This window comes from Elgaria multicarinata, chromosome 2, assembly GCF_023053635.1.
Source record: "Elgaria multicarinata webbii isolate HBS135686 ecotype San Diego chromosome 2, rElgMul1.1.pri, whole genome shotgun sequence".
NCBI lineage: Eukaryota > Metazoa > Chordata > Lepidosauria > Squamata > Anguidae > Elgaria > Elgaria multicarinata.
In genome coordinates, this window is record NC_086172.1 from 7,297,175 (window position 1) to 7,322,151 (window position 24,977).

At 45.7% G+C, this 24,977-nt stretch overlaps 1 protein-coding gene across 1 annotated transcript; it reads left to right on the plus strand.

Annotated features, from left to right (window-relative positions):
- The first annotated feature begins 10,139 nt into the window (after positions 1–10,139).
- On the plus strand, positions 10,140–22,671 carry LOC134393501 (cysteine-rich venom protein helothermine-like). The gene is made up of 7 exons (XM_063118529.1): positions 10,140–10,199; positions 10,438–10,557; positions 11,502–11,589; positions 16,508–16,656; positions 18,705–18,802; positions 20,157–20,245; positions 22,544–22,671. The coding sequence occupies exons 1-7, from the start codon at positions 10,140–10,142 to the stop codon at positions 22,669–22,671; spliced, it is 732 nt and encodes a 243-aa protein (XP_062974599.1).
- The last annotated feature ends 2,306 nt before the right edge of the window (positions 22,672–24,977 follow it).

Sequence of the window (24,977 nt, forward strand, 5' to 3'; positions counted from 1 at the left end):
TAAATTTAGAAATGATTATTATAATTTAAATAGAAATTAAGTACATCTCACAACAGTGCTAAAAGTGGTGATGAGTGCCATGTGCCTCCCTGTTCATTCTGCTACCCAAGTGCTCACTGTGGATGGGCCACGGTTCTTGTGGTTCTTTATCCTTAAACTGGAATTGGGCAGAACGGCCCTTAGAATATGGACTATTCTCTGGAAGCAGGTGAAGTAGAGGACTGTCCTCTATAGAAGAGGATGTACAACCACCCTACACCACAACCCTATCTACTGTGATGAGCAAGGCTAAAAGGAAACCCAACATCTGAAATAGATTCCCTCCATGATTAATCGTTATAGAAAACCAATAGATTACTGCACCTCTAGCCCATATAATGATATTTCTTGGGAGGTCGCATATATCAAACTATGATTTTGTGGTATGAAGTCTTTCAGCACAACTTGATGGAGGTGATTTTACAATCCCTTTTGCTGGTGCAGTGCTCACCAAGTCACGTTAGCACTGGCAATTACATTATTCCCTTATAGAGAGAAGGCAAAATAGAGCTGCAAGTTTTTCTTAGGCCTTTGTGTTTAAAAGTTGAAAGTAATGGATGCTTTTATAAATGACACTACCATCCAACTGTGTCTAGGGCCAGATCTTCACTAGTCTTATAACATTGCTAGTGTCCCTTTCTAACGTGGTTCTCTGTATCAGTTCTCTGTATCATGGGACACACTAGCATGACTTACGTTTCGCTGCAACGGAACTTCAGGGCACATGGTTCCATCCTTCCGTTGTTCTCCCTCTTCTGTGAGAGCTGCTGGGTTTGCTCCGCCCACTGCCTGCCTCATTCCTAGCCAGTAGAACAGGGCAGGGCAGGGCAGGGCAGGGTAATAGTCATAAGCACACACAAACCCCCTCCCCAAACACCTTAACACAAGTCCCAGGGAATTGCCTGAATGTGTAGGAGCCAGCCACTTTGCTGAAGCTAAGCAGGGCTGGGTCTGGTCAGAGTTTGGTTGGGAGACCAAATTGAAAAGTTTTAGCAGCAGCCCCATTTAAGGCCCACTGGTCATGAGTTTTGGACTTTGGACCCTTGTTAATTTTCCTGCACAGAGCTACAGCGATCCTTTGAGCGATCCTCAGCTCCTTTGCAAAGAGGGGGGAAATGTTTTTTTAAAAATCATAAAAAATCAACCGATGACCCAATTTGATTCAAATTTGGTATTTGAATTACTGTGCCAATTTTGGTGTCTTTATCTATAAAGCTTATGCAGATGTAAGCATTTGTTTAAAATCCCGCTCCTGTGCCCACAGCAGCGGCTCATGCGAATCTTTTGCAAAAGGAGCACAATTAAGGCTGGATGCATGGGACTACTTCACAATCAAAGCAGATTCTAAGGTGGAAAACTTCTGAGTCCTTTGCATGCAATTGTCAGTGATTGCACAGTTTAACGCTGGTGTGATTTATCTGCTGTAGCAGATAAGATAGCAAACGGGGCGAAAGAAAGAGAACAGGAAGTGGGCGGAGCAAACCCAGCAGCTCTGAGAAAGGGAGAGGAAAATTACTCGTAGAACAAGGCACATGAATCTGTAGCCATGCTGGAACTAAGAAATAGAACCTGTAAGTACGACTCATTTACAACGTTGGAGACCCAGGGTCATGTGATGCTATGCGTCACAGTAACCCATTCAAAACATTAGAATAACATCAGTGTAGATTCCCACTAAGACTGCAGAGTCAACACAAGCCAAATGCAAAATTACTCAGAATTCTCTGTGGAAGATTTAAGTTGACCCAAGACTTTGCAGGTTGATCCTAAGACCTTGCAGCTTCCATTGTGTGAAGAAATCCTATTTCCAGCACAGAAAATACTTATGTCCCCGTTTCAATTGAGCTGAAAACTAGTTATCAATATTAGCATTTCAAAAAGGGACATTATTAATAAACCAACCTGTATTAACTAGGACAGTTGCAGATTTTAAAATGTTGCATTGCAAATTTTTTTAAATTCGGTTAGTAAATTAGAAGAAAAATAGCCACTGGACCAGTTTTGTGAAAACTCATCCTTACTTATTGCTTTTTCTGATTCCTTTTTGGCAGAGGAAGAACAATGATTCTGATCCTGTACAATAGCGGTTGATTACACCTGTAACATCTTTTTTTACAGCAGCGTGCCAGGAAAATATCAGGAAATAAAATCAATTCCAAATTATATATATGCCCAGGCAGCAGGAAATACCGTCTATTCCAAAATAAATACATATTCAGGAAGGACTGTGACACAGGTTTGCATCCTATTTCACATAGCCCATGTCTGACTCACCTTGCAAAGCAGGAAGCACATGAGCTAAGGTGTGTGTGTATATATACAGGTATGAAATGCTTCACTGAAACAAAAAGCCACTCGTTTTTAAAGGAAAGAAACTGTTTAAAGAGCAGAGAATTCTTCTGAACTTCTGGAAAAATAGAGGTAAGATTCACATTGCTTTTTCCCCCTTTTAAACATTTTAAATCAGTGGAGGCTAGAGTCTCTGATCTCAGAACTTTAAAGGAGCTCTCCATAGTGCTTAATCCTAGCCCCAAAATAGCTTCAGAACCTTAATAGCTCCTTTAGAGTTTTGTCTAGTTCTGACTGAGACCCAGAATGGATTCCCAGCCCCACTGAAATTGGAAGCATGAACCTCCTGTGTTTTAAATACTCCCTGTTATGAAGAAAGTTATAAACATGAGTAACTGGGGAATATCATGAACAGGTGACTTAGTTGTTTTTGTCTAAAATCCTAGATCCATTTAAATGTGTTCTAGAATATGTAAATGTGTAAAAGCTTTATTATAGGAAATAAGGAAAGGGACTAGGTCTCTGAAAGAATGAAGCTTTAAAAAAATTGATAAACATCTGGAGACCAAATGAAGCCAGCATTTCTAAATCAATCTTAACTCAATGAGTTGCCAACCTTTATTGTTGATGAAAAATCATACATGATACTAGCATGTAAACCCATGCAAGTGAGAGTTGGGGAATTTAACATCTTGGCTCTTTACTTGAAATAAAAGGACTGTCAGATTTCTTAACTGCCTAAAACGGAAGGATAGCTGAACTAATCAATAATATTCATTTAGGGTGCAGCCCATTGGATGGAGAACTCTGGGTATCCCATGCCCTTCTAGCAAGATGCTGACATAGGCAGGATCTACACTACTGCTTTAAAACAGTTTAAAACAGTTTTGACAACTGTTGAGGCCCAGGACACGCTCTTTGGGAACTATCCCAAGGGGAGATATTCTCATGAGGGGCAGGGGTGGGCGTGAAAATGGGCCAGCCACGCGCCCAGCCCTGATTTCCTTGTCAATCTTTTCCCCCACCATTGTTTCCTTGCCAAGGATGGAGGCCTGGTTTCTTGAGAAATAAGGGACCCAGGGGTCCAAGGAAGGGGATCCTAAAACCAGCAGAGAAAACATTGAAGAGAAAGTCAGCATCGCATATCTAGGGGTAGCCCCATTTATGTGTGGCCAGCACCTCTACCTTAATTTATTTATCATACTTATACCCCGCTCCTCAGCCAAAAAAGGCTCTCAGAGCGGCTTACACTTAGGAAAAAAGACAGTCCCTGCCCTCAGGCTTACAATCTAATAAAGACATGACACACAAGGAAAAGGAGTCAAGGAGGGAGGGAGGGAGGAGAGAGAAAGAAAGAAAGAGAGAGAGAGAGAGAGTCCAGCAGGAGCAGGCCCCGATGTTACTTCTGCCTGCTCCTGTCCCCTCGGTCCTTCTTCTTCCCCACAGGGCCAAGATGGCAGTTTGCCCTGTGGAGGGGGGGAAGAGTCCAGCAGGAGCAGGCCCTGATGTTACTTCTGCCTGCTCCTGTCCCCTCGGTCCTTCTTCTTCCCCACAGGGCCAAGATGGCAGTTTGCTCTGTGGGGGGGGGGGGAAGAGTCCAGCAGGAGCAGGCCCCGATGTTCGATGTTACTTCTGCCTGCTCCTGTCCCCTCGGTCCTTCTTCTTCCCCACAGGGCCAAGATGGCAGTTTGCCCTGTGGAGGGGGGGAAGAGTCCAAGAGGAGCAGGCCATGATGTTTCTTCTGCCTGCTCCTGTCCCCTCGGTCCTTCTTCTTCCCCACAGGGCCAAGATGGCAGTTTGCCCTGTGGGGGGGGGGGGGAAGAGTCCAGCAGGAGCAGGCCCCGATGTTACTTCTGCCTGCTCCTGTCCCCTCGGTCCTTCTTCTTCCCCACAGGGCCAAGATGGCAGTTTGCCCTGTGGGGGGGGGGAAGAGTCCAGCAGGAGCAGGCCCCGATGTTACTTCTGCCTGCTCCTGTCCCCTCGGTCCTTCTTCTTCCCCACAGGGCCAAGAATTGGACTGGGGCCCTTTTGGAGAAGGTCCTGTGGGAGCCGGTTTCTATCCTTGTTGATTTTCCCTGGGTCCCCGGCAGCCCCTAAGCTGAGGGCACCCTGAGAAAGACTGAGGGTCCCCACAGATAGAGCATTCATGCCTGTACTTACATGGATTTTGGGTGCAAAGTCCCCTGAATGTAAACTCCCAACATAGTAGGTGGTAGGGTGACCATATTTTGGAAACCAAAAAGGAGGACAACATGGTCGCCCCCAAGGAGGCGTGTCCAGCACCAAGGGGGCGTGCCCACCCGAACATAGTCTTGGTCACGTCTGATTTTGCAGCACACATTTAAGACAAATCTGTTCTACATAACATCTTAATGTTAAAATCACTGAAATAAAGAACAAGTGAGAGATTCAATGTATCTGAAATGAACTTCACTCACTCCTACTTTTGTAGGTTTTGCTGTACTTTGAAGCTTTTGCTATACTCTGTGTGTTACATTCTCCCCTTCCCTCAAATATCTCTTCTGACTGTATCTTCACTCATTGCAAGCTGCTGTTGTTGTTAACAGGGTTTGCTACTGGCCCCAGATCTGTTTCAAATTTGGTGTGGCTAAAGCTCTACCTAAATCCTATCATGGTACAAAGTTTCATCTCTTTAACTTTAAAAATGACGATTTTAAAAATAATAATTTTAAAATCTCAATTTTTAAAAAAATCCTAAAAAATTAATGGATGTGTTTCAAATTTGGTATGACTAAAGCCCTTCCTAAGAGCTACTATTGTGCCATGTTTCATGTCTTTATCTTAAAAAATGACAGAGTTCTAAGCATTTTTGTTAATTCCCATTAGAGCTGCTCTTTTTTTAAAAAAAATCCGGATTTCCCCTCCCCCACCCAGATTTGTCATCAAAAACCCAGACAAATCTGGGCAAATCTGGTCATATGGTCACCCTCGTAGGTGGGATTGAACCAACTGCCCAGCTGGGGCCCAACTTGAAGCAAGCCTAGCCAGGTGGGAGAGGATGTGCCCACTATCTGCCCTATCACCCAGGACAGGGCAAGCTGGGGTCATGAATTGGAGCCATAGCTCAGGCTCCTTGACAGCCCATTTTAGTTCAGGTTGGAAGGCAGCCTTGAGCCTGAATACCTCATTGTAGCCCAGCCAAGCAGGGCCAAGATACTCTGTATAGCACCGTATATCATGTCCAGATGAAGAAAGAAGTGGCTGTGTGGGGTGCTTGGCTGGCAGGCACTGAGCCTTGCCCTTGCCTTTCTTGCACTTGGTCCCTTTCTTGGGGGGCATTATTATTGATTGAGGCTACGAGCCCCCCACCCACCCTAAATGCTCTAGCTTATTGGACCGGTGGGTGGGGAGATGGCAAGCTAAAGGCCCCAGAAGGGGATTTAGTCCTGCCCTGAAGCCCCTGCTTCCCACTGCGTGGGCGGCCCTATAAGCCTAGACAATGCAGGGGAAAAGGGGGCCAGCACCTGAGACATGAGGTGTGCACTGCGCAACCCTGGGCCAGGCCGTGGAACCAGGCTCCAAGCTGCGGCCTCCACTAGGCCACAAGTTTAATCCCCGGCTACGGCCCACTCTCAGGCTGAAGACGAGGCAGGGGTGGCGAAGCTGGCGACCTCAGGAGTGCAAAGCACCATGGCCAACACCCAGGCAAGGGCATGGGTCCGGGTGCTGGTCCGGTCTCCAGCCCCAATGTCTGCTAGGGCGCAGAGTCAAGCTCAAGGCCGCGGCCAAGAACGAGGGTGGTGAAGCCGGCGTCCGGAAAGAACTGGCGAGAAAAGGGGCCGATAATGGAGGGGCGAAGCTGGTGCCTGATAGGTGTAGCGCGCAGTGAGACCCCCCACAAGCCCCGGGGTTCAGCTACGAGCTGCAGCCTCCATTAGGCCGCAATGCCAGGCCCAAGGCTGCGGCCTACTCTGTAGCACAGCAGAGGCTGTTCAGGGGCAAAGCTGGCACCCAGAAAGAACTGGTGGGAAAAGACGCTGCCAGGGCAGCGAGGAGACAATCCCCAAGTAAGGGAATTAGAGGGCAGGAAGCCCTACGAACATGGAGGGGGGCACAGAGATGCTGCTTTAAAATTCCCCCCCACAAAACCACTCCAAACCGCCAGGCCTTCGCTGCCAAAGGACATAAGATTGTTCTCTTAATGTGTAGGGTAGCTGCAGCATTAGGCTGTTTCTGAGAGCTATCACATGATGCATCGTATCATAGCTAACAAAACAGAAAGTCCCTTTGGCACAAGACCATACGTGGGCCAGATCTACACTATTGCTTTAAAGCGCTTTATAACAGTTTTATAGCGCTTTAAAGCGCTTTATAACTGTTATAAAGTCCTTTAAAGCAGTAGTATAGATCCGGCCCATGTACTTTATTGTTGAGGGTTTAAAAATTGTTTTGTAATTTTTTTAATCTTATATCATATTTTTTAGATTTTAATCTTTTGTAAACCGCTTTTATTAGTTTGCATAGAATTTTACTACATTGTCACCATCAGTAATATTATTTAAGGAACAAGATGCAAACTAGCTTACAAAAATGGCAAATAGGAATAATAAAAGCAATATAGACTCTGCAGTAGATGAAAACAATTAATAAAATTCAAAAGATAAAAGTATTATTATTATTATTATTATTTAAAAAAGAAATTAAAATCAGAGATGCAATTCTTACATGCCAGCATCAATCCAGCTCATCTCATCTCCTCTTATAAAAGTGCCGTTCAATTCCTTGGTGCATTTGCATAGGTGCAAAACCCCTCAGTCCAATGCTCTACAGTGTTTTAATAGTCTTGCAAGGACTATTTCTTCATAGTCACCTCCAAGTTGTTAAGCATCATTTGGGCAGGATCTACAATACTGCTTTAAGCGTTTTATAACAGTTTTGACAACTGTTGGAGCCCAGGACGCACTCCAGATATAATTGTCAAAACTGTTATAAAGCGCTTTAAAGCAGTAGTGTAGATCCGGATACTCCAAAATTAACACAAATCATGGGAAGAAATGCTTTAAGGCGTGGGACCTTCCTGTTTGCCCCAGCCAAGGCTCTGGGTTGCCCTTGTCAATCTGGGCATGAAACTGTATAACTGAGCACTCTTCATTCATGTATACATACTAGGTGCAACTTTAATACCTGTTAGGCAACTCCTTTTAAAAAATGTGTCTGCTTCTTCTTCTTCTTCTTCTTCTTCTTCTTCTTCTTCTTCTTCTTATTATTATTATTATTATTATTATTATTATTATTATGGCAACTAGCATAAATAACAAACTAAAACATGACTTGGGCAGATACCTTTCTTCAATGCTTGGCTAAACAGCGCCAGCAAGAATAGTCCCTCTCTATCTACCTCTATATCTATATCTATCTATACATAAACTGCTAGTTTAAGAATAGAATTAAGGCTCAAGCTCCACAAAGCCAGGAAACTGGAAGCTAAGGGTGTGAGAAGTAAGAACTAGGGGTGTGCACGGACCCCCCGCTCCGCTTCACTTGCAGATCCGCGATTTTCGGAGCGGGCCGCTTCGCCCCGCCCCCGCTCCGCCCACTTCCGCTCCGCTCCGCTTGGAGCTCCGGATCCGGATCGGAGCTCCGTTTCCCCCCCCATAGGGTTGCATTGAAAGCTAAAAAATTATACAACTTTTTTTCTGTTCAAGTTAGAAACCTCACGTTTGGCACCATGACACCTCATACACACGCACGCCAAGTTTCAAGGCAATCCCATCATCCCCTGATTTTTGGGGAATTTTTGAAAATTGGGCACCACATTCAGACCCCTTGGGATAGCTCCGTCAATTTGCATGTTAGAAACCTCAAACTCGGCACCATGATAGCTTATCCATGTGTCCACATGGACATCAAGTTTCAAGGCAATCCCATCATCCCCTGATTTTTGGGGAATTTTTGAAAATTGGGCACCACATTCAGTCCCCTTGGGATAGCTCCGTCAATTTGCATGTTAGAAACCTCAAACTCGGCACCATGATAGCTTATTCATGTGTCCACATGGATGCAAAGTTTCAAGGCAATCCCATCATCCCCTGATTTTGGGGAATTTTTGAAAATCGGGCACCCCATTCAGACCCCTTTCCATAGCTCTGTCAATTTGCACGTTAGAAACCTCAAACTCGGCACCATGAAAGCTTATCCAGGGATACATATGCACGCCGAGACTCAAGGCAGTCCCATCATCCCCTGATTTTTGGGGAATTTATGAAAATTCAACACCCCTTTCCATAGCTCCGTCAATTTTGCACGTTAAAAAAACCCCTCAAACTCACCACCATGACAGCTTATCCCGGGATACATACGCCGCACGCTGAGACTCAAGGCAGTCCCATCATCCCCTGTTTTTTGGCGGGGCTTAAACCTGCAAAATTTGGAACTTCCAAAACTCCAAGTGAGTGCAGGAAGGACTTCTCCCCTGAGTCAAAGCCACACACACACAACATCCCTGCGAGGTGGGCAGGGGAGGAGGGAGGGAAGGCAGGCAGGCATGCAGCTGGCATTTCTGGGGGCATAAGGAAGTGAGCCAAGGATAAGCCAGTAATGCATATAAAATGGAATAAATAAATAAATAAACAAAGGAGGGGTGGAATTAAAAGCAGCAGTGTTGCTCAATAAACAACAAGAAGAACTTTTTTAAAAAGGCTATATCTGTCTTTTACCAGTAATAGGGGGACGTGCCGGGGGAGAGGGAAGCAGCTGCCAGTTCAGCTCAAGAAAGCCATTGCTTCACCAACAGCTCTGAGAAGTAAACGCTCACTTCAACTCATAATAGGCATTGCTCCACCACTAAGAAGTAAACGCTCACTTCGACTCATGATAGGCATTGCTCCACCGGGTTACTCTCTTTGGAAGGCTCTGATGGCCTTCCAGTGCAGGAGAGAGTGGGGGCACGTCCACAATGAGATGCCCTAGGGGAGCTCATCCCCTTGCACCACATCTTTTCAGTTGTTCCCCAAAGTTAGGGTGGGTAGCAGTGCTGTGTTTCTATCTCTTATTATTGGCTTAGTATATGATTTCAGGTTGTGTTTGTGCATTTGGTGGGGCTACTGTGTTAAAAAACACTGGGAAAAGTCCGTTCAGATTAAGAAAGAGAAGTTTCCCAGAATCCCAAGTTACCCGTTTTGCCTATGCCCTCCTCCAACTTTGGGATCATCATGACTGGGAGCTGACTCTGCCCCTCAGCCCTTTGAAAAAGGTATTTTTCCTGCCGATTTTTCCAAAAATTCTAGCGCGCGACCCGCACCACGCAGAGAGGTGAGAGTAGTCTCAAAATGACCCCCATCCACGACTCTCTGTGCACAAGAATTTTCAGAACAATAGCTTCAAAAACAACCCAGTTATCCCCAATTCTTTTCCTCAATGCAATCCTATGGGCGAAAACCGCCATTTGACCCGCGCTGTCCGTTTGTTTACCCGATTTTAAAAAAATTCTAGCACGCGACCCGCACGACACAGAGAGGTGAGAGTAGTCTCAAAATGACCCCCATCCACGACTCTCTGAGCACAAGAATTTTCAGAACAATAGCTTCAAAAACAACCCAGTTATCCGCGATTATTTCCCGCAATGCAATCCTATGGGCGAAATGTTTTCAAGATGGCGACCGGAGCGCTCCGCCTGAAAGAGGAGCTCCGAAAAATGGCCACTTCTCTTCGCCTTGCTTCTAGGGGTCCGCGGTCCGCTTCTACTCCGCCTCTGGGCAAGGCGGAGCAGGCCAATTCGCTACTGCTTCTCCGCTCCTAATCGGAGCGGAGCACATGCCTAGTAAGAACCTGTTTTTGTTTGCTTTTCAGCAATGATCCTGCTCAGCATATATTTGTGCCTGGCGGCAATGTTGCACCAATCAAGTAGTGTGGTAAGACATTTATGGGTTTGTATAAAATGGGATATTCCCAGAATGAGTGATTCAACTCTACAATTGAATATATGGATAAGAGTTCATGGTGGGTACAAATTTTCTCCAGAAATGGAATTTTGGCAGCATGCAAATAATGATCATGATATCTTTCCTTGATTATTGATACACATCTGCCAGCACAATCTTATAATCATACAATGAAATGTAAGAGTAGAATAATGCACTTTGTTTGAAGGCCTCTCCTGATCTTCCTGGTTTGATGACCTCCAATGCTAACCAACAAAAGGTGATTGTTGACACACACAATAATCTACGGAGAACAGTGCAACCCACTGCCAGCAACATGCTGAAGATGGTAAGTTATTTTCTGAAAAGATAAATGGAATCTACGAAGGCCTATAAGCTGTGGCAGCCTTTCATTATGCAAATTGGTTAGGATTAGCATAAATACACACATGGTAACTCTTTTCACAGGCTGTTGCTGAAGAACACTGTGCTTGTAAATAGGGGTAAGTTAAAAGAGTGAGGCAGATATTACAACATCTCAGCAATCTCTACTAAGCAAGTAGAGTCAGTGTGTTGTAGTGGTTAAGGTGCCACAGCGGAATCAGGGAGACCTGCGTTCAAATACCCACTCTCCCAGTGAGCAACATGGCTAACCACAGCCCAATCTCCATCTCGTAAGTTCACCATCCTTTGAAGGTTGCTGCTATGAGTGTTCAATGGGGAGCAGGAGAACCATTCATGCTGTCTCAAATGATAATACTATAATACTCAATAAATAAATACTTGTCAGATTGGCAAAATGGCTTTCCTGAACCAGGTAGACCATTTGGAAATGAAATGCATTTGCCACATGATTTTCCTTCAGAGTGACTCATTAACAATTGTTATTTGCACTTGCAATTCATAGTTTTCACATATTAAATTGGCTGCCCTGTAACTATTCAACAAATAAAACAACAGAATTTTTGTTAAATAAACCATCTTAGAAACTATTTAGGGGACAAAAATGATCTATAGTCAAAGACAGTAAGGCGAACACAACAGGTTCTATTATATGAGTAAGGCAAATATTAAAGGAAATTCAAAAGCTCTATTCTGCTAATGCCCATGATTTATTGAACCTGCTTTCACTAGATAGTTGTGAAATAGCCTTTCAATGTATAGCTATAATACCACCATCCCCAATGAATGTATCAAAGATACTGCTTAAAATGTAATTAATATCTATCCAACAGTCCCGCTCACAATTCCACCATCTCACAATTTACTAATGTTTTCATCTATGTCATGTAGGAATGGGACTTCGCTACTGCACGAAATGCACAGCGCTCAGCAGACGCGTGTACTTTAGAGCACACTCCACAAGGAGACAGAACAATAAGTAAGTAAAGGACTTGTTTTCATCATGCATAAATTTGAGTATATTATAAACTGGAGCTTTGTTGAAAGAAGCAAAAATTCAGTGCAAATGGAAGTATTGCTAAAAACGAAATGAGATATTGATATGCTATTGTTTTGTTTCAATTTAGTCCAAAATTCAAAAGGAAAATATGACTGTTCCCTAGTTGTAGCTGAATGTTTTATATCTTAATACTACACTGAAGACAATTGATGAATATCAGTAGCGGCTCCTGAATTTCTGAACAAACAAATCTTATCATGGTTCTCTTTCAATCCAAGCCTAAGGATGTAATCCTAGGGGGGAAAGACGTGCAGCTCCTTAGCCAGATAGAAAGTGGGGGAAGCATGCAGCTCTCTAGCCAGCATGGCTAGCTGGGAAATGCTGGGAGTAGACTGATTTTTTTCTGGTTAAACCTGCATAGAATTGTACCTTAAGACTGTGCTCCCTGTAAAAAAAAATGTCAAGAACTCTTCTATTTACATTTTTAGTGCCAAATAAGCAGCAGGCTAAATAATTGTCTTCTATGGCAAATGGTACCCATTGTGATATAAGCATCTATCTATAATAAGGTTATTACTGCAGACGCTGACTGCAGCCAGGAAATCAGAAGAGGTTTACTTCTTGGGAGGAGAGCAATGACAAATCTTGATAAAATAGTTAAGAGCAGAGACACCACACTGACAACAAAGGTCCGCATAGTTAAAGCAATGGTATTCCCCGTAGTAACCTATGGCTGCGAGAGCTGGACCATAAGGAAGGCTGAGCGAAGGAAGATAGATGCTTTTGAACTGTGGTGTTGGAGGCAAATTCTGAGAGTGCCTTGGACTGCAAGAAGATCAAACCAGTCCATACTCCAGGAAATAAAGCCAGACTGCTCACTTGAGGGAATGGTATTAAAGGCAAAACTGAAGTACTTTGGCCACATAATGAGAAGACAGGATACCCTGGAGAAGAGGCTGATGCTAGGGAAAGTGGAAGGCAAAAGGAAGAGGGGCCGACCAAGGGCAAGATGGATGGATGATATTCTGGAGGTGACAGACTTGACCTTGGCGAAGCTGGCCAAAATCTAGTCCTCACTCAGCCATGGAAACCCATTGGGTGACTTTGGGCCAGTTACAGACTCTCAGCCTAACCCACCTCACAGGGTTGTTGTTGTGTGGATAAAGTGGAGAGGAGGAGGAGGAGGATTATGTACACTGCCTTGGGTTCCTTGCAGGAAAAAAGGCGGGATATAAATGCAATAATAAATAAATAAATAAATAAATAAATTGCCACTGTGCTTGCCCCACCCCACCCCTTTTCCTTACCCCTCCAGTTCGTTGGTTCTTGTGGTTGACAGACATTGTGATGGACTTGGGTGCCTTCTCCCCCCACCCCACTCTGGTTTTCGATTTAGCGTTTGATCGATTAGGCACCATTTCTGCCTTTTGAGGGGGAGAAATAGCAATGGGAGTGGGGTTGGAGCAACAGAAGTATGTTCGAGCGACCCAGAATGCCCTCCTCTTTCATCAGCAAGACTGCCCTTCAACGCAGACACCCCCAAGAAGGGAAGTTCTGTGACATAGCGCAAGGACAGCAATACACAGGGATGGAAGGGCGGCTCTATCCTGCATGGAGAAAAAAATACCGCAATTTCTCTGCCCTAGAAAAACACAGAAAATGAAGGGGAAGAGGCGAGATGACTGCAGGACAGGGAAGACGTTGTGTGAGGGTTGCGGGGCAAAACAGTATACGAGACAGAACGACAGTGTGATGAAACGCTGGTGTGATGGAGCAGAGAGAGATAGAGAGAATGGAGAGGAGGAGGGATGAGCAGACAACAGAGAGGAAAAGGTGTTTGTTTATTTGTTGCTTTTATAAAAGGTTAAACAAAGGAAGCCCTTCTCCAGCTACCCCCAAGTGCATGTTAGATCCTAGATTTATGTGCGTGTGTGGTATGACTCCTCCTGATCTTTGTATGTCTGCGAGCCCTAGATTGTGTTGCACATAGTGTGGGGCTTCCTGGCCTGTGCTGCTTGACTTCTTTTGTGCGTGTGTATTGGGGTATGGAGGAAAAGTCCAACACCTAGAAGACAACACCTAGAAACTGCAGAGCAGAGAAAGGCGGGGGAAGAGAGAAAGACCACCCACCCTGGAGCGGATCTACACAGAGTCGTCGGGGCGCCCTGAAGGCGCTTGCGTGTGCCTCCAGGGCGCCCCGAAACGCCTAGTGTAGATAGAGGCGGAGGAGGAGGAGGCGACCCCGCATCGCCCCTCGCGGGGACGGGGTGAAAAGTTCCAGGGCTCGGCGGCTTCGCTGGTGAGTCCTTGCTGCTGCCGCCACCGCCCACCTCCCTGCCGGCCTCCTGCTGCCGGCGAAAGAGCCACCCGGGTTGGAGAGCTCGGCGGAAGAAGGCGGGCTTCTTCCGCCGAGCTCTCCAATTTATAGAAGGGTGCGACGGCACAGACCTCACCCAGAAGGCCTTGCCTAGCACACCCTTCTCAAGCCAAGTGCTGACCTCTTGAAAAGCCTGAAGAAAGGGTAAAACCATCACAACCTCTCCCCTATATGTGAGGGAACAAGGTAAAGGGTTTTGGGAAATAGGTTCTATTACTGAGGAGCCGAACTGCAGGTGTGTTGTTAGATGTTTTTACACTGTGTACTATATAGCAGGTAATAAATCCGCACTCACTAGACATACAAACCCAGACATACCTTAGGGACAGAAAGGTGGGTATCGCCACAAAGGGTTTATTTTATTTGAGGTAATTTCATTGAGGAATTCATTGGCTGACTCTGCCTTCTCTGAAATGTAAATAAATTCTAGTAAATTATTTCTAAATTTGCATAAATAGATATAAATTAACATATGCCAATGTTACGTGGATTTGTATCCTGTGGGCCTGGGCCCTGAATCATTGCATTGGCTAGCTATGCTCCTCTTCTTCAGACGGTTTTTCTGGGGGGAGGAGGAGGATTACAAATATTTTGAATGTAGAAACTGATATAATTCAGTAAGTCAAGAAACTCCCACAAATATGCAGCATTTCTTATTTGCAGGCTGGGCCTGATTCACAGATTTATTGTGGATTCATTTTCACTTACTATCTGCAGCCTTGGGGACTTGTAGTCAGGTGGAAATGGCCGGATATCATCATCATCATCATCATCATCTGTATCCCGACTTTTCCCAATACTCGGATTCAAGGCAGCTTTACAAATTAAAAACATATACAATTAAAACATATAAATAGAAATATTCAAAAGTTAAAAATATAATTAAACCCACTGTAATGTTAAAACAGTTAAAACAGTTAAAACAGAATGACAAATTTAAAAAAAATCCACAGAGGTCCAGTCTATTCCCCAAAGGCCTACTGGAATGAAAATGTTTTTGCCTGCCTTCAGAAACATAGCAAGGAGGGAGCCAGTTTAGCCTCCCTGGGAAGGGCGTTTCAGAGCCTTGGAACAGGCGCCAAGAAGGCCCTCTCCCATGTTCCACCCCTGTGATAGTGGTGGGACTGAGAGAAGGGCCTCCTCTGAAGACCTCACAGGATGGGCAGACTCCTAAAGGGGATTATGGTCTTTCAGATAACCTGGCTTTATAGGTCATAACCAGCGCTTTGAATTGCGCCCGGAAACACACTAGAAGCCAGTGGAGCTGTTATAACAGGGGAGTTATATGCTCCCTGTAACCCGCACCAGTCAGCAATCTGGATGCAACTCTTTGAACCAGCTGAGGTTTCTGAACACTCTTCAAAGGCAGCCCCACAAAGGGCATGTTGCGGTAATCCAAACAGGATGTAACTAAGGCAGGTGTCACTGTGGCCATGACAGACCTTTCTAGGAATTGGCGCAGCTGGTGCACTAGCTTTAATTGTGCAAATGCACTCCTTGCCACCACTGAACTCTGGGCATGCAGACTCAAGGTTGAATACAGGAGTATACACAAGCTGTGAACCTATGTCTTCAGGGGGAGTGTAAACCCATCCAGCAAAAGATGAATCCCTATTTCCTGATCTGCCTTTCAACTGACCAGGAGCACCTCTGTCTTGTCTGGATTAAGTTTCAAATTTTTTTGCACTCATCCAGTCCATTACTTCTGACAGACTCCAGGGCAGGATCTACACTACTGCTTTAAAACGGGTTATAACAGTAGTGGCAACTGTTGGGGCCCGGGACACACTGCAGATACAATCTTCAAAATGTTTTATATCCTATTTAGTGTAGATCTGGTTTAGCACCAAAACAGCTTCCTTGGTATTGAGTGGAAAGGAAAAGTAGAGTTGGGTGTCATCAGCATACTGGTGGCACTGAACCCCAATGAATAAATAATAAATAAATAAATAAATAAAGACATGTGAAGAGAACCCATTGAAGAGAGTGGGGCTGTTCAGCTGGCTCTTGTCCCTAATGCCATGTGCCTTCCCCAGCCCTGCCCCCCCCACCCGCCAGTGTTCCCACGTAAGGGGTGGATGTCTGAGCAGGAAAGGGCTTTGCGCACGTAGCGCCCCCAGAGGGAATCGCCATGCCACATGGGCAGGGTGCCGCACATATCCAGGGACCTGGCTGGCGATGGGATCAATATTAGATGAATATACTGTCTAGCCTTTAGAGGGGATTGGACATGGCTAAGTAGGGACACTGTTTCAAAATTCAATGGCTTTCATTTCTACAGCTTTTAAAAACAAAAAGCAAATGGTACCCCCAAAAAATCAATATTTAAATTTAGTGGTAACATGTTCATATCCAAATGACATCTTAATGTTAAGGACAAGATAATTATGGACTGTGGATATTCTAAAAGAGGACAGATCCTCGCAGGTATTGATGCTTCTGTTCCTGGAGCAGTTTCACTCCATTCCAGAAGTACTTGAACATTCACAATTTTCTGAATAATTCCCTGTCTCTTTCTAGATGGTGTGTTGTGTGGAGAAAATCTCTTCTATTCAAGTGTCATTCATCCATGGCTTTATGCCATTCAGGACTGGTTCAACGAGAGGAACGTCTTTAGCTTTGGTAAAGGACCAACAAAACCAGGAGCCATGGTTGGCCATTACCTTCAGGTAAAATAACATCCACCAGAATTTGTCAAAACTGCACTTTTTACTAATGTTTAGCATGTGTTTGTTACCTTGCAGTGCTTTGAAAAGGCAAGCTAGTGACGTAGGGGTGTTATTTCCTCTGAAGGCCCATGTTCAGGCCAGGACCAACAGCAGAGTCTGCGCTGCCCACACTTGGAGAGAGCCAATGAACTCACAGTGGTAACAGGGACAGCAGCGCACACACCCAGTACAAACAACAGGCAAATGATGCCAGAGTGGCCCCACTCCATCAGCGCCAACAGCACAACCAGCAAAGAAGTCCCTGCCACTGCACATCCCTGGGTATTTGGGTAACCCAGCAAAAAGCAGCTGGAATCCCCTGGTTTTCAGCACAACATTCAAAGGGAAGGAAGAAGAATTCATACAATACAGCACCCGCAGAGCTCCCTTGGCAAAGATCCCACAAAGAGCACCCACAATCATCCTGGGACAAGGGTCGAAGACCTCTCCTGGGGTGGGGGGAGGCGGTTTTTGACAAGCAGTCAAGGAGAAGGGGCTAACACACAGCGTAAAGCCAGCCACAGAAACAGAGCAACACTGTCACATCTGCCTCCAGTGGCTGGCTCCTCAGGGTGGGAAGCCAGATGTGTACATTCAAGTCACACCAGGGAGAAAGAGACAGCTCCACGCACCTTTTGCATGCATGCGTGCGGAATGAGCATGCTAGGGGTAAAAGAGAAGGGGCTCTCAGGGCTCAAATACACACCAGACAGATCCTAAACACTAAGTCGCAGCAGCACTCAGCAATCACAGAGGCCCTTTCTACACCTAAGGATTATCCCAGGAGAATGGAGGGATTGTCCCTGCCTGCTCCCGGGATCCCCTGTGTGGCATTTGGATGCACAGGGATGATCCTGGGACGATCCCAGGGGGGAGGCAGGTGTAGAAACGGCCAGAGATCATGGGCATTTATTTTACTTCGTCCAACAAGCAGCCCCAATGTCCAGTCACAGACTGCAGGAGCCCTGCAGGAACACAAGAACATAAGAAGAGCCCGGCTGGATCAGACCAAGGCTCTATCTATCTCAGATGCTGTTCACACAGTGGCCAAAGAGCCGCCCACAGGAAACCCACAAGTTGGACCTGAGTGCAATCCCCGAACTGGTAAAATAGCTCATGTTCCTCTATGTTGGAAATCCTTGGTTCACACCCAGTGTGTAATCCTGGCTCCTGCAAGGCCCAATCAGCTGTTCTGGTCACCCCCTCTGCTGGCAAGCGTATGACGAATCCATCCCCTTGCTATCTTGCTTGTTGATAGGACAGCCCTGCGGGGAGCAGGCCGGCAGGTCTAGACGCTCTCCCACCTCCCAGCTTGTCCCCCTCCCCACCATCCCAACTGACCTTACCATGCAGCCTGGCAGGAGCAGGACCCATCCCATTGTGCCGCCTGGCCCACTGTTTAAACCGTTTTGGCTGCTGGGCAGTATAGAAATGTAATAGATGGAATGAAAAGAATACAGTCTTATCATAGAGTCATAGAACAGTAGAGTTGGAAGGGGCCTATAAAGCCATCGATGCAGGAATCCACCCTATGGAGACAAGGTGGCCATTTGTCGTCTTTTATAGAAAACAGGCCTCTATTTGAAGGGCTGGCAAATAAGAGTCCGTTCTTTGGAGGTCTGCCCTGCCCAATTCTGGTTTAAAGATAAAGGACACTAAGAAGGGAGGGGGGGGCTTGAAGTTCCCCATCGAAAATTAGCACCTGAACAGCAGACTGAACAGGCAGGCACACAGGTTGCATGGTCACTGTGGTGAGATGTACTGAATTTCTATTTACATTATAATAACTATTTCATAATTTATATCCGTACATATAAATTAGCATCTCCAAATTTTGTGTAAATCTTTGGTCTTCTTTATTTAATGATGCATACCTTCTTTTTCAACAACTCGTAAGTGGCCATCCCATGTGGACTGGACGTGCCCTTTCTAATTCACTTGAGTGTTGTCTTTGGCCTGCATTCCAATTTATAATGTGTTCACACTGATATTCATTTGGGTATCTGCAGGTAGTTTGGTACAGAAGTTACAAAGTGGGATGTGCTGTTGCCTACTGTCCTGAACAGAAGACTTACAAGTACTTCTACGTTTGCCAGTACTGCCCAGCGTATGTATTAACTCATGGACGTATTACTTTTTTGCAATTCTATTGTTTTCGCTCCTGAGACATGAAGATTTCAGTTTAGGGTTGCCAACCCACTGGTATTTTCTAGGGTTTACCAGTAGCATTAATTACTATATTATATTTACTGTGAGATACGCAGTTCAGACAGATGTTAAAAAATGAGATGTTTGTGCCATTTATGTGTACTCTCCATGTGCATTGTATGAAATGAGATGCAGACCCTTTCCTACTGCACAAGAGAATCTCACTCAGCCGTAGCCTCTTTGAATGATCCCCTGTGACTGGAGGCTACAGGCACACAACATAACTGCATTATGAGGGCCTGATGCATAGGTCTTCTCCACTAGGAGGTACAGTGCAGCTGTGTGTGATATGGACAAAGCACAATCTCTGACTCTGTGAACAATAAACTGCAATCCTGACTTCCAAATCACTTCATAAGAACCTCCCCTTCTGAATCCAAAAGCACCAACAAGGGCCTTAGCTAGACCTAAGGTCTATCCCCCAGGGTCAAACCTGTTCATCTAGGTGACACACAGGGGATCCAGTGCTCAGGCAGGGGCGAACCCTGGATGATCCCAGGATAAACCTTAGGTCTAGCTGTGCCCAAAATGTATGCCTAGTACAAGGCTGAGGAGCTGTGAGCACTGATAATCTGATGACCCAGCAAAGCATTCTTTCCCTGCTCAGTAAAGCAGCAACAAACCTAGGCTCCATAGAAAGGAACATGAGCCCTGAGTACAGCAAGCATTCCAAGCCATAGTAGGTAGAGAGGCTGGCAGGAATGGAGGGGTTTGAGAGGATTTGGTCATCCATTCACAGTCCAGGGGAGTGACAGGCCGTAGCTAGACCTAAGGTTTATCCCAAGATCATCCCGGGTTCGTCCCTGCCTAAGCACTGGATGCCCTGTGTGGCACTTAGATGAACAGGTTTGACTCCAGGACAATCCTGGGATAAACCTTAGGTCTAGCTATGGCCACAGAGCTCTTTCTGGTATGACCTGGACATGACCCACCTCAAACAATTCAGCAAGGGAGTGGAGGCCCCTAACAGTCCACATGGCCAATGGTCCACACACCTCTTTTGGAGCAGGCGGCCACCAGGCACTCTTACAGCCATCTGGTCTCCTCCTCCTTACCCCAGTCTGGACACAAGAGGCCCCCTGTCTGGTTAAAAGGTTGGTCTTCATTTTGCAACATTTTCTAAGCAGTGCAAAAGAGGAAGCCATTGGAGGAATTTAATAATGGCAACTCTCAACAGATGTTCCTCACCATTTGACATATTCCCAAGGATCCCCTGCTGATTCTGTCTGATATATTTTCATTTAACATTCCAGAGGAAATCTTAGATCCCAGAAATACACTCCCTATAAAACAGGACGTCCATGCGGGGACTGCCCACACGCTTGCGACAACGGATTGTGCAGTAAGTTGAAGAATGATAAACTATTGTGAGGCAAAAAGGTATGGGTATGTGAAGAAACGCTGAGTGCCCTTTGAGAGGTGGGTGCACGGAGCACCCAACTTTCTAAACACAATCCCATTGTCATCTAGTAGGTAAGAGTTGACCTCAACCTCCAAAGACTAAACAGAAATCCCTATTTAGTTATGAATTCCCTGGGTTATTATGGCAGCTCCCTGGGAGCATTCAAGGCCTCCAGAAGGTTCATGTGCAGCAAGGAGGAGGAGGAGCGACCGATTCCATGAGCCAGCACCGCCACATGCAAAGCGATGATGCAGCTTTTCACGCTTCATATTTTCATGGCGGACTAAAAAACACTTCATGCCATCAGGGCCACCAGACAATCCTGCCAAAAAATTCAGCTCGCCATAGTCCTATGCACTCCTTAGACACCATTGTGTGAGGGCCAGGAGAGTGTTATCTTTGAAAAAGAGACAAATAAAACAATTCGAAACCCAGGGGCAATCTACATGGCAACAGAATCAGAAGCACTTCCTGTTCATATCCAGATTTTCTTGAAATGGGTTTGGTCCCTCAGCAGCACACAAAGCAAGAAAAATGGAGTATATACAGCACCTAAAAACCCACTTTACGTCAAGCTCGGAAGTGCTGCTGAGCAAATGGGAAAGGCTTGACTCTCCCACCCCTGTCCAGGCCACCCCCTGCTGCTCCCTTCTGATGTGTGCGAAGCGTAGGCTAGATGCTCTGACCGGGAAAGTAGCTACTTCACAATACTGGAGGTTTTATGATTGAAAAAAGGCAGGCTAAGATACACTGCCTGGTGAAAGCTACAACCTCACTTTTATGAACGAGTAACGCGGGCTAGATACATTCCTTGGGGGAAGCAGCAACTGTGCAGTTGTGGAGGGTAGGAATAAAATAGCAATCTTATGAATTGGAACGGCAGGCTAGTTACTCTGACTGGCACCAGTAGTGCCAGTGGTGAAAAAGTGGGAATGGGGTGGGGGCTACCCCGTGACCATATCACTTCCAGGTCACAGCAATGTCACAGAGGCACGCGCAGGATTTAATGCAGGGGGACAGAGCATGCTGCAGTAGAACCGCCTGGGAGCCGTTTTAAGTGGGGATGGGGGTGGGGGCGCGATGGACTAAAAAGGCTTTTGGAAAATGCAGCCTTTCAAGAGGGTAGCTGCTGCTTGGCTGGAGATTGGTGACAATGCCACATGTCGCAAAGGTCCTCAAACAGCTCTCCCTCCGCACTAAATCGTTGGTGTAGATTAGCTCCCAGTGCGTTATAGAGGATTTGTAGCAACTACAGTCTCGGTACATGCTCCATTCATGCCAGGCACTTCCAAGACCTCTTGGAATTCCCTGGGCTGCAAACATTTTACACTTCAAAAATATGTGAAAACCACCAGAGACCAGGCGATTCTCATCACAGTTCAAAGTAACAAATCCTCTGATTTAAAAGTTAGCCGAAAGAGAGAAATGTAGAGGTGTGTTCAAATTTCAGAAAATAATATTCCTCTTGGGGCCTTGCTAGACAGCAGGTTAGCCTGGTGCGAGGCCCGGGCTCGTCCCTGTGTATCCAGATGACGCACAGGGGATCCCGGGCTCAGGCAGGGGTCAAACCTCCCTGGGCCCGGGGTAACCTGCACCACTTCTGGCCCAGTTTTTCCCGCGGGCTTGGGCTGAGCTCGAGACCGCAGGCATGTAGCCCGTTCCGCCACTTTTCCCAGCTACCACAATTACTCCCGAGTAGCCTGGAAAAGCGGCGGACGGGCTGCAGCACTCCATAGGAGCGCTGCGGCCATCAGGGTTAGGGTGGGGACATCGGGGGTGGGAATCGCAGTCCAGGGGAGATCGGGCGAATCAGAATCGGAGCCAGAGGGGGGAGCGGGGAACTCTTTTTTTAAAAAAAAATACACCTCACCTTAATCGTTGGTGCGCTCCTGCGCACATGGCCCTTTAAACTTTTTTTAAAATGGCGGGCGCAACAGCTCTTTTCCAGAACTTGTTGCGCCTCATGTGAACGAGAGCAAGATCCCGCGATAGTTGCATTGCAGGATCTTCCCCCCTTTAGCCCGGATTTACAGGTAGGTCTACCCAAGGCCTAGGTCAGCAATGATGGAGCTGTTGAGCTGTTGTTTCCATGGGCACCTGCCAGTTGCCACTGTGGAGGGAAGCTTCCTTCTTTCGTCTGCAGCAGAAGGGCCCCTTCTCTTTATGAGTGGCGTCTTACTTGTTTGTTTTCATTGTTAAAGTATGTAACATTCGTGTTTCATTTCATTTCATTCTTAGCTAATCCATGCAAGCACGAGGATGATTACAGCAACTGTCCAGATTTAAAGAAACAAGTGGGATGCGACGATACTATGATGAAAGAATCATGCAAGGCTTCTTGCAAATGTACCACAGAAATAAAGTGAGGCTCCAGAATCAACTGCATGTGCAATTTGTATTAAAACTATAACATGGGTCCTTTACTAAATCAGGCTATCGAAATTTGAGTACCTGCCAGTTAAAATTGTAGACTACTATAGGACAAAACAGTTGCATATGTGAATTATTTCTAATAGATAATATTTTTAAACTGACTCTTTTTGTGTAATTCTTGTTAGTTATGGGGGGAGTGTAGAAATCATAAGGTCCTGCCTCTTTTTGTGTGTGTGATTTGTAGCGAAATTTACGAAACTAATAAAGTCTATGTTTCTAATCAAAAATAAAGTGTGTTTTTTTTTCCTATGACTGCTAAATGCAGCAAATGCACAATTAGTAATTAGTAGTGAAGGGTGATCTCCCCAGCTCAGTTTATGTACTGGGGCCAGCAATTATGAGACCTTTAAGTGAACTGGAGAAGAGAAGATTGAGGGGAGACATTAGAGCACTCTTCAAATACTTAAAAGGTTGTCACACAGAGGAGGGCCAGGATCTCTTCTCGATCCTCCCAGAGTGCAGGACCCGGAATAACAGGCTCAAGTTACAGGAAGCCAGATTCCGGCTGGACATCAGGAAAACTTCCTGACTGTTAGAGCAGTACGACAATGGGATCAGTTACCCAGGGCGATTGTGGGCTCTCCCACACTAGAGGCCTTCAAGAGGCAGCTGGACAACCATCTGTCAGGGATGCTTTAGGGTGGATTCCTGCATTGAGCAGGGGGTTGGACTCGATGGCCTTGTAGGCCCCTTACAACTCTGCTATTCTATGATTCTATGAACTTTCCCCCATGAGACTGTCCAAAACCTCCTTGTGGCATCAGTTGTGCCTGGTGGCCCAGCAGTAGTGGCAACCGCAGCAAAGTCTGTGATCTCCCTCGGCTCGCTGTCACCTTCATTCAACGCTTCTCTGTCTCCCCTTCTTTTTCTCTCTCTCTTTCTTCCCCTCCCTTCTTCTAGGTGCCTGCATCTCCCTTTCCTGGTCTCCTCTTTCCTGGCACCAGTGGAGGCTGCTGTCTCCAATTTCTGTGGGGCCGTGAATCCTTTCTGGGTTTCAGTCAGAATGAGCCAGAACTCAACAGTCCCAGCTATTGTGATCTTCCCTCATAGGGGAGATGCTCCAGGCCCGTGATCACTTCAGTTGCCCTTTTCTGCACTTTTTCCAGCTCGAAAGTATCTTTTTTTAAGTAAGGTGAACAGAATTGTACACAGTATTCCAAGTGTGGTTGCACCATAGATTTCTATAAAGACAGTATGATATTGGCAGTTTTATTCTCAATTCCTTTTCTAATTATTCCTTACATGGAGTTTGCCTTTTTAACAGCAGCCACACACTGTGTTGACACTTCCACTGAGCAATCCACCACAACCCAAGATCTCTTTCTTGGTTGGTCACTGCCAGCTCAGATCCCATCAGGTTATTATACTTGAAGTTGGGATTTTATTTTTATTTTTTGCCCCAACATGCATCACCTTACACTTGCTTGCATTTCCCATTTAGATGCCCATTCTCCAAGTTTTGAGACATCCTTTTGTTGATCTGATCTCAAATGTCCTCTCAGACACCTCTCGTGCCTTAATCTGTATGGCGAGGGAGGGGAAATGAAGCAGCGGGAAGAGCTTAACACAATAATAATTAAGTAAATATATATTAATAAAATGCCACAACAGCAGCACACAGCTTGCCCATCCTCAGAGAGGACAGGAGGCTTGCAGGAGGAGGCACCCCTCCCCCACTGTCGGTCGGGTATTGGAGCAAGGCAAGGCAAGGCAACAACAGCTTCCCCATAGGAGATTACACGCGAATTGGAGGAGAAGGAGGAACCCCCCCCCCATCCTGCCCTGGAAACCCAGCCAGCCAATAGGAGTAATAGAGCTTTATCACACCAGCATTATACTGTGCAATCACTGCAAATAGTGTGCAAAGGACTCCGAAGTTTTCCATCTTATAATCTGCTTTCATTGTGAAGTACTCTGAACTTTTCCAGTTTATAATCTGCTTTCACTGTGAAGTACTCCCGTGCATCCTGCTCTAATTGTGCTTCAAAGGCAAAAGACCCGACCTATTTTGGTACTACTTTTGGAGCGAAGCATTCGTTGTTCTCCGAGCGGCCACTGGGGAGGCAGGAGCAGGATTTGATATGTTTAAAGAAAAATTAAACAAATGCTTACATCTGCGTACATTTTAAAGATAAAGTCATCAAAATTGGCACAGTGATAGATATTAAGCATACCAAATTTGAATCGGATTGGGTCATCTGTTGATTTTTAATGATTTTTTTTTTTACATTTTCCCCCT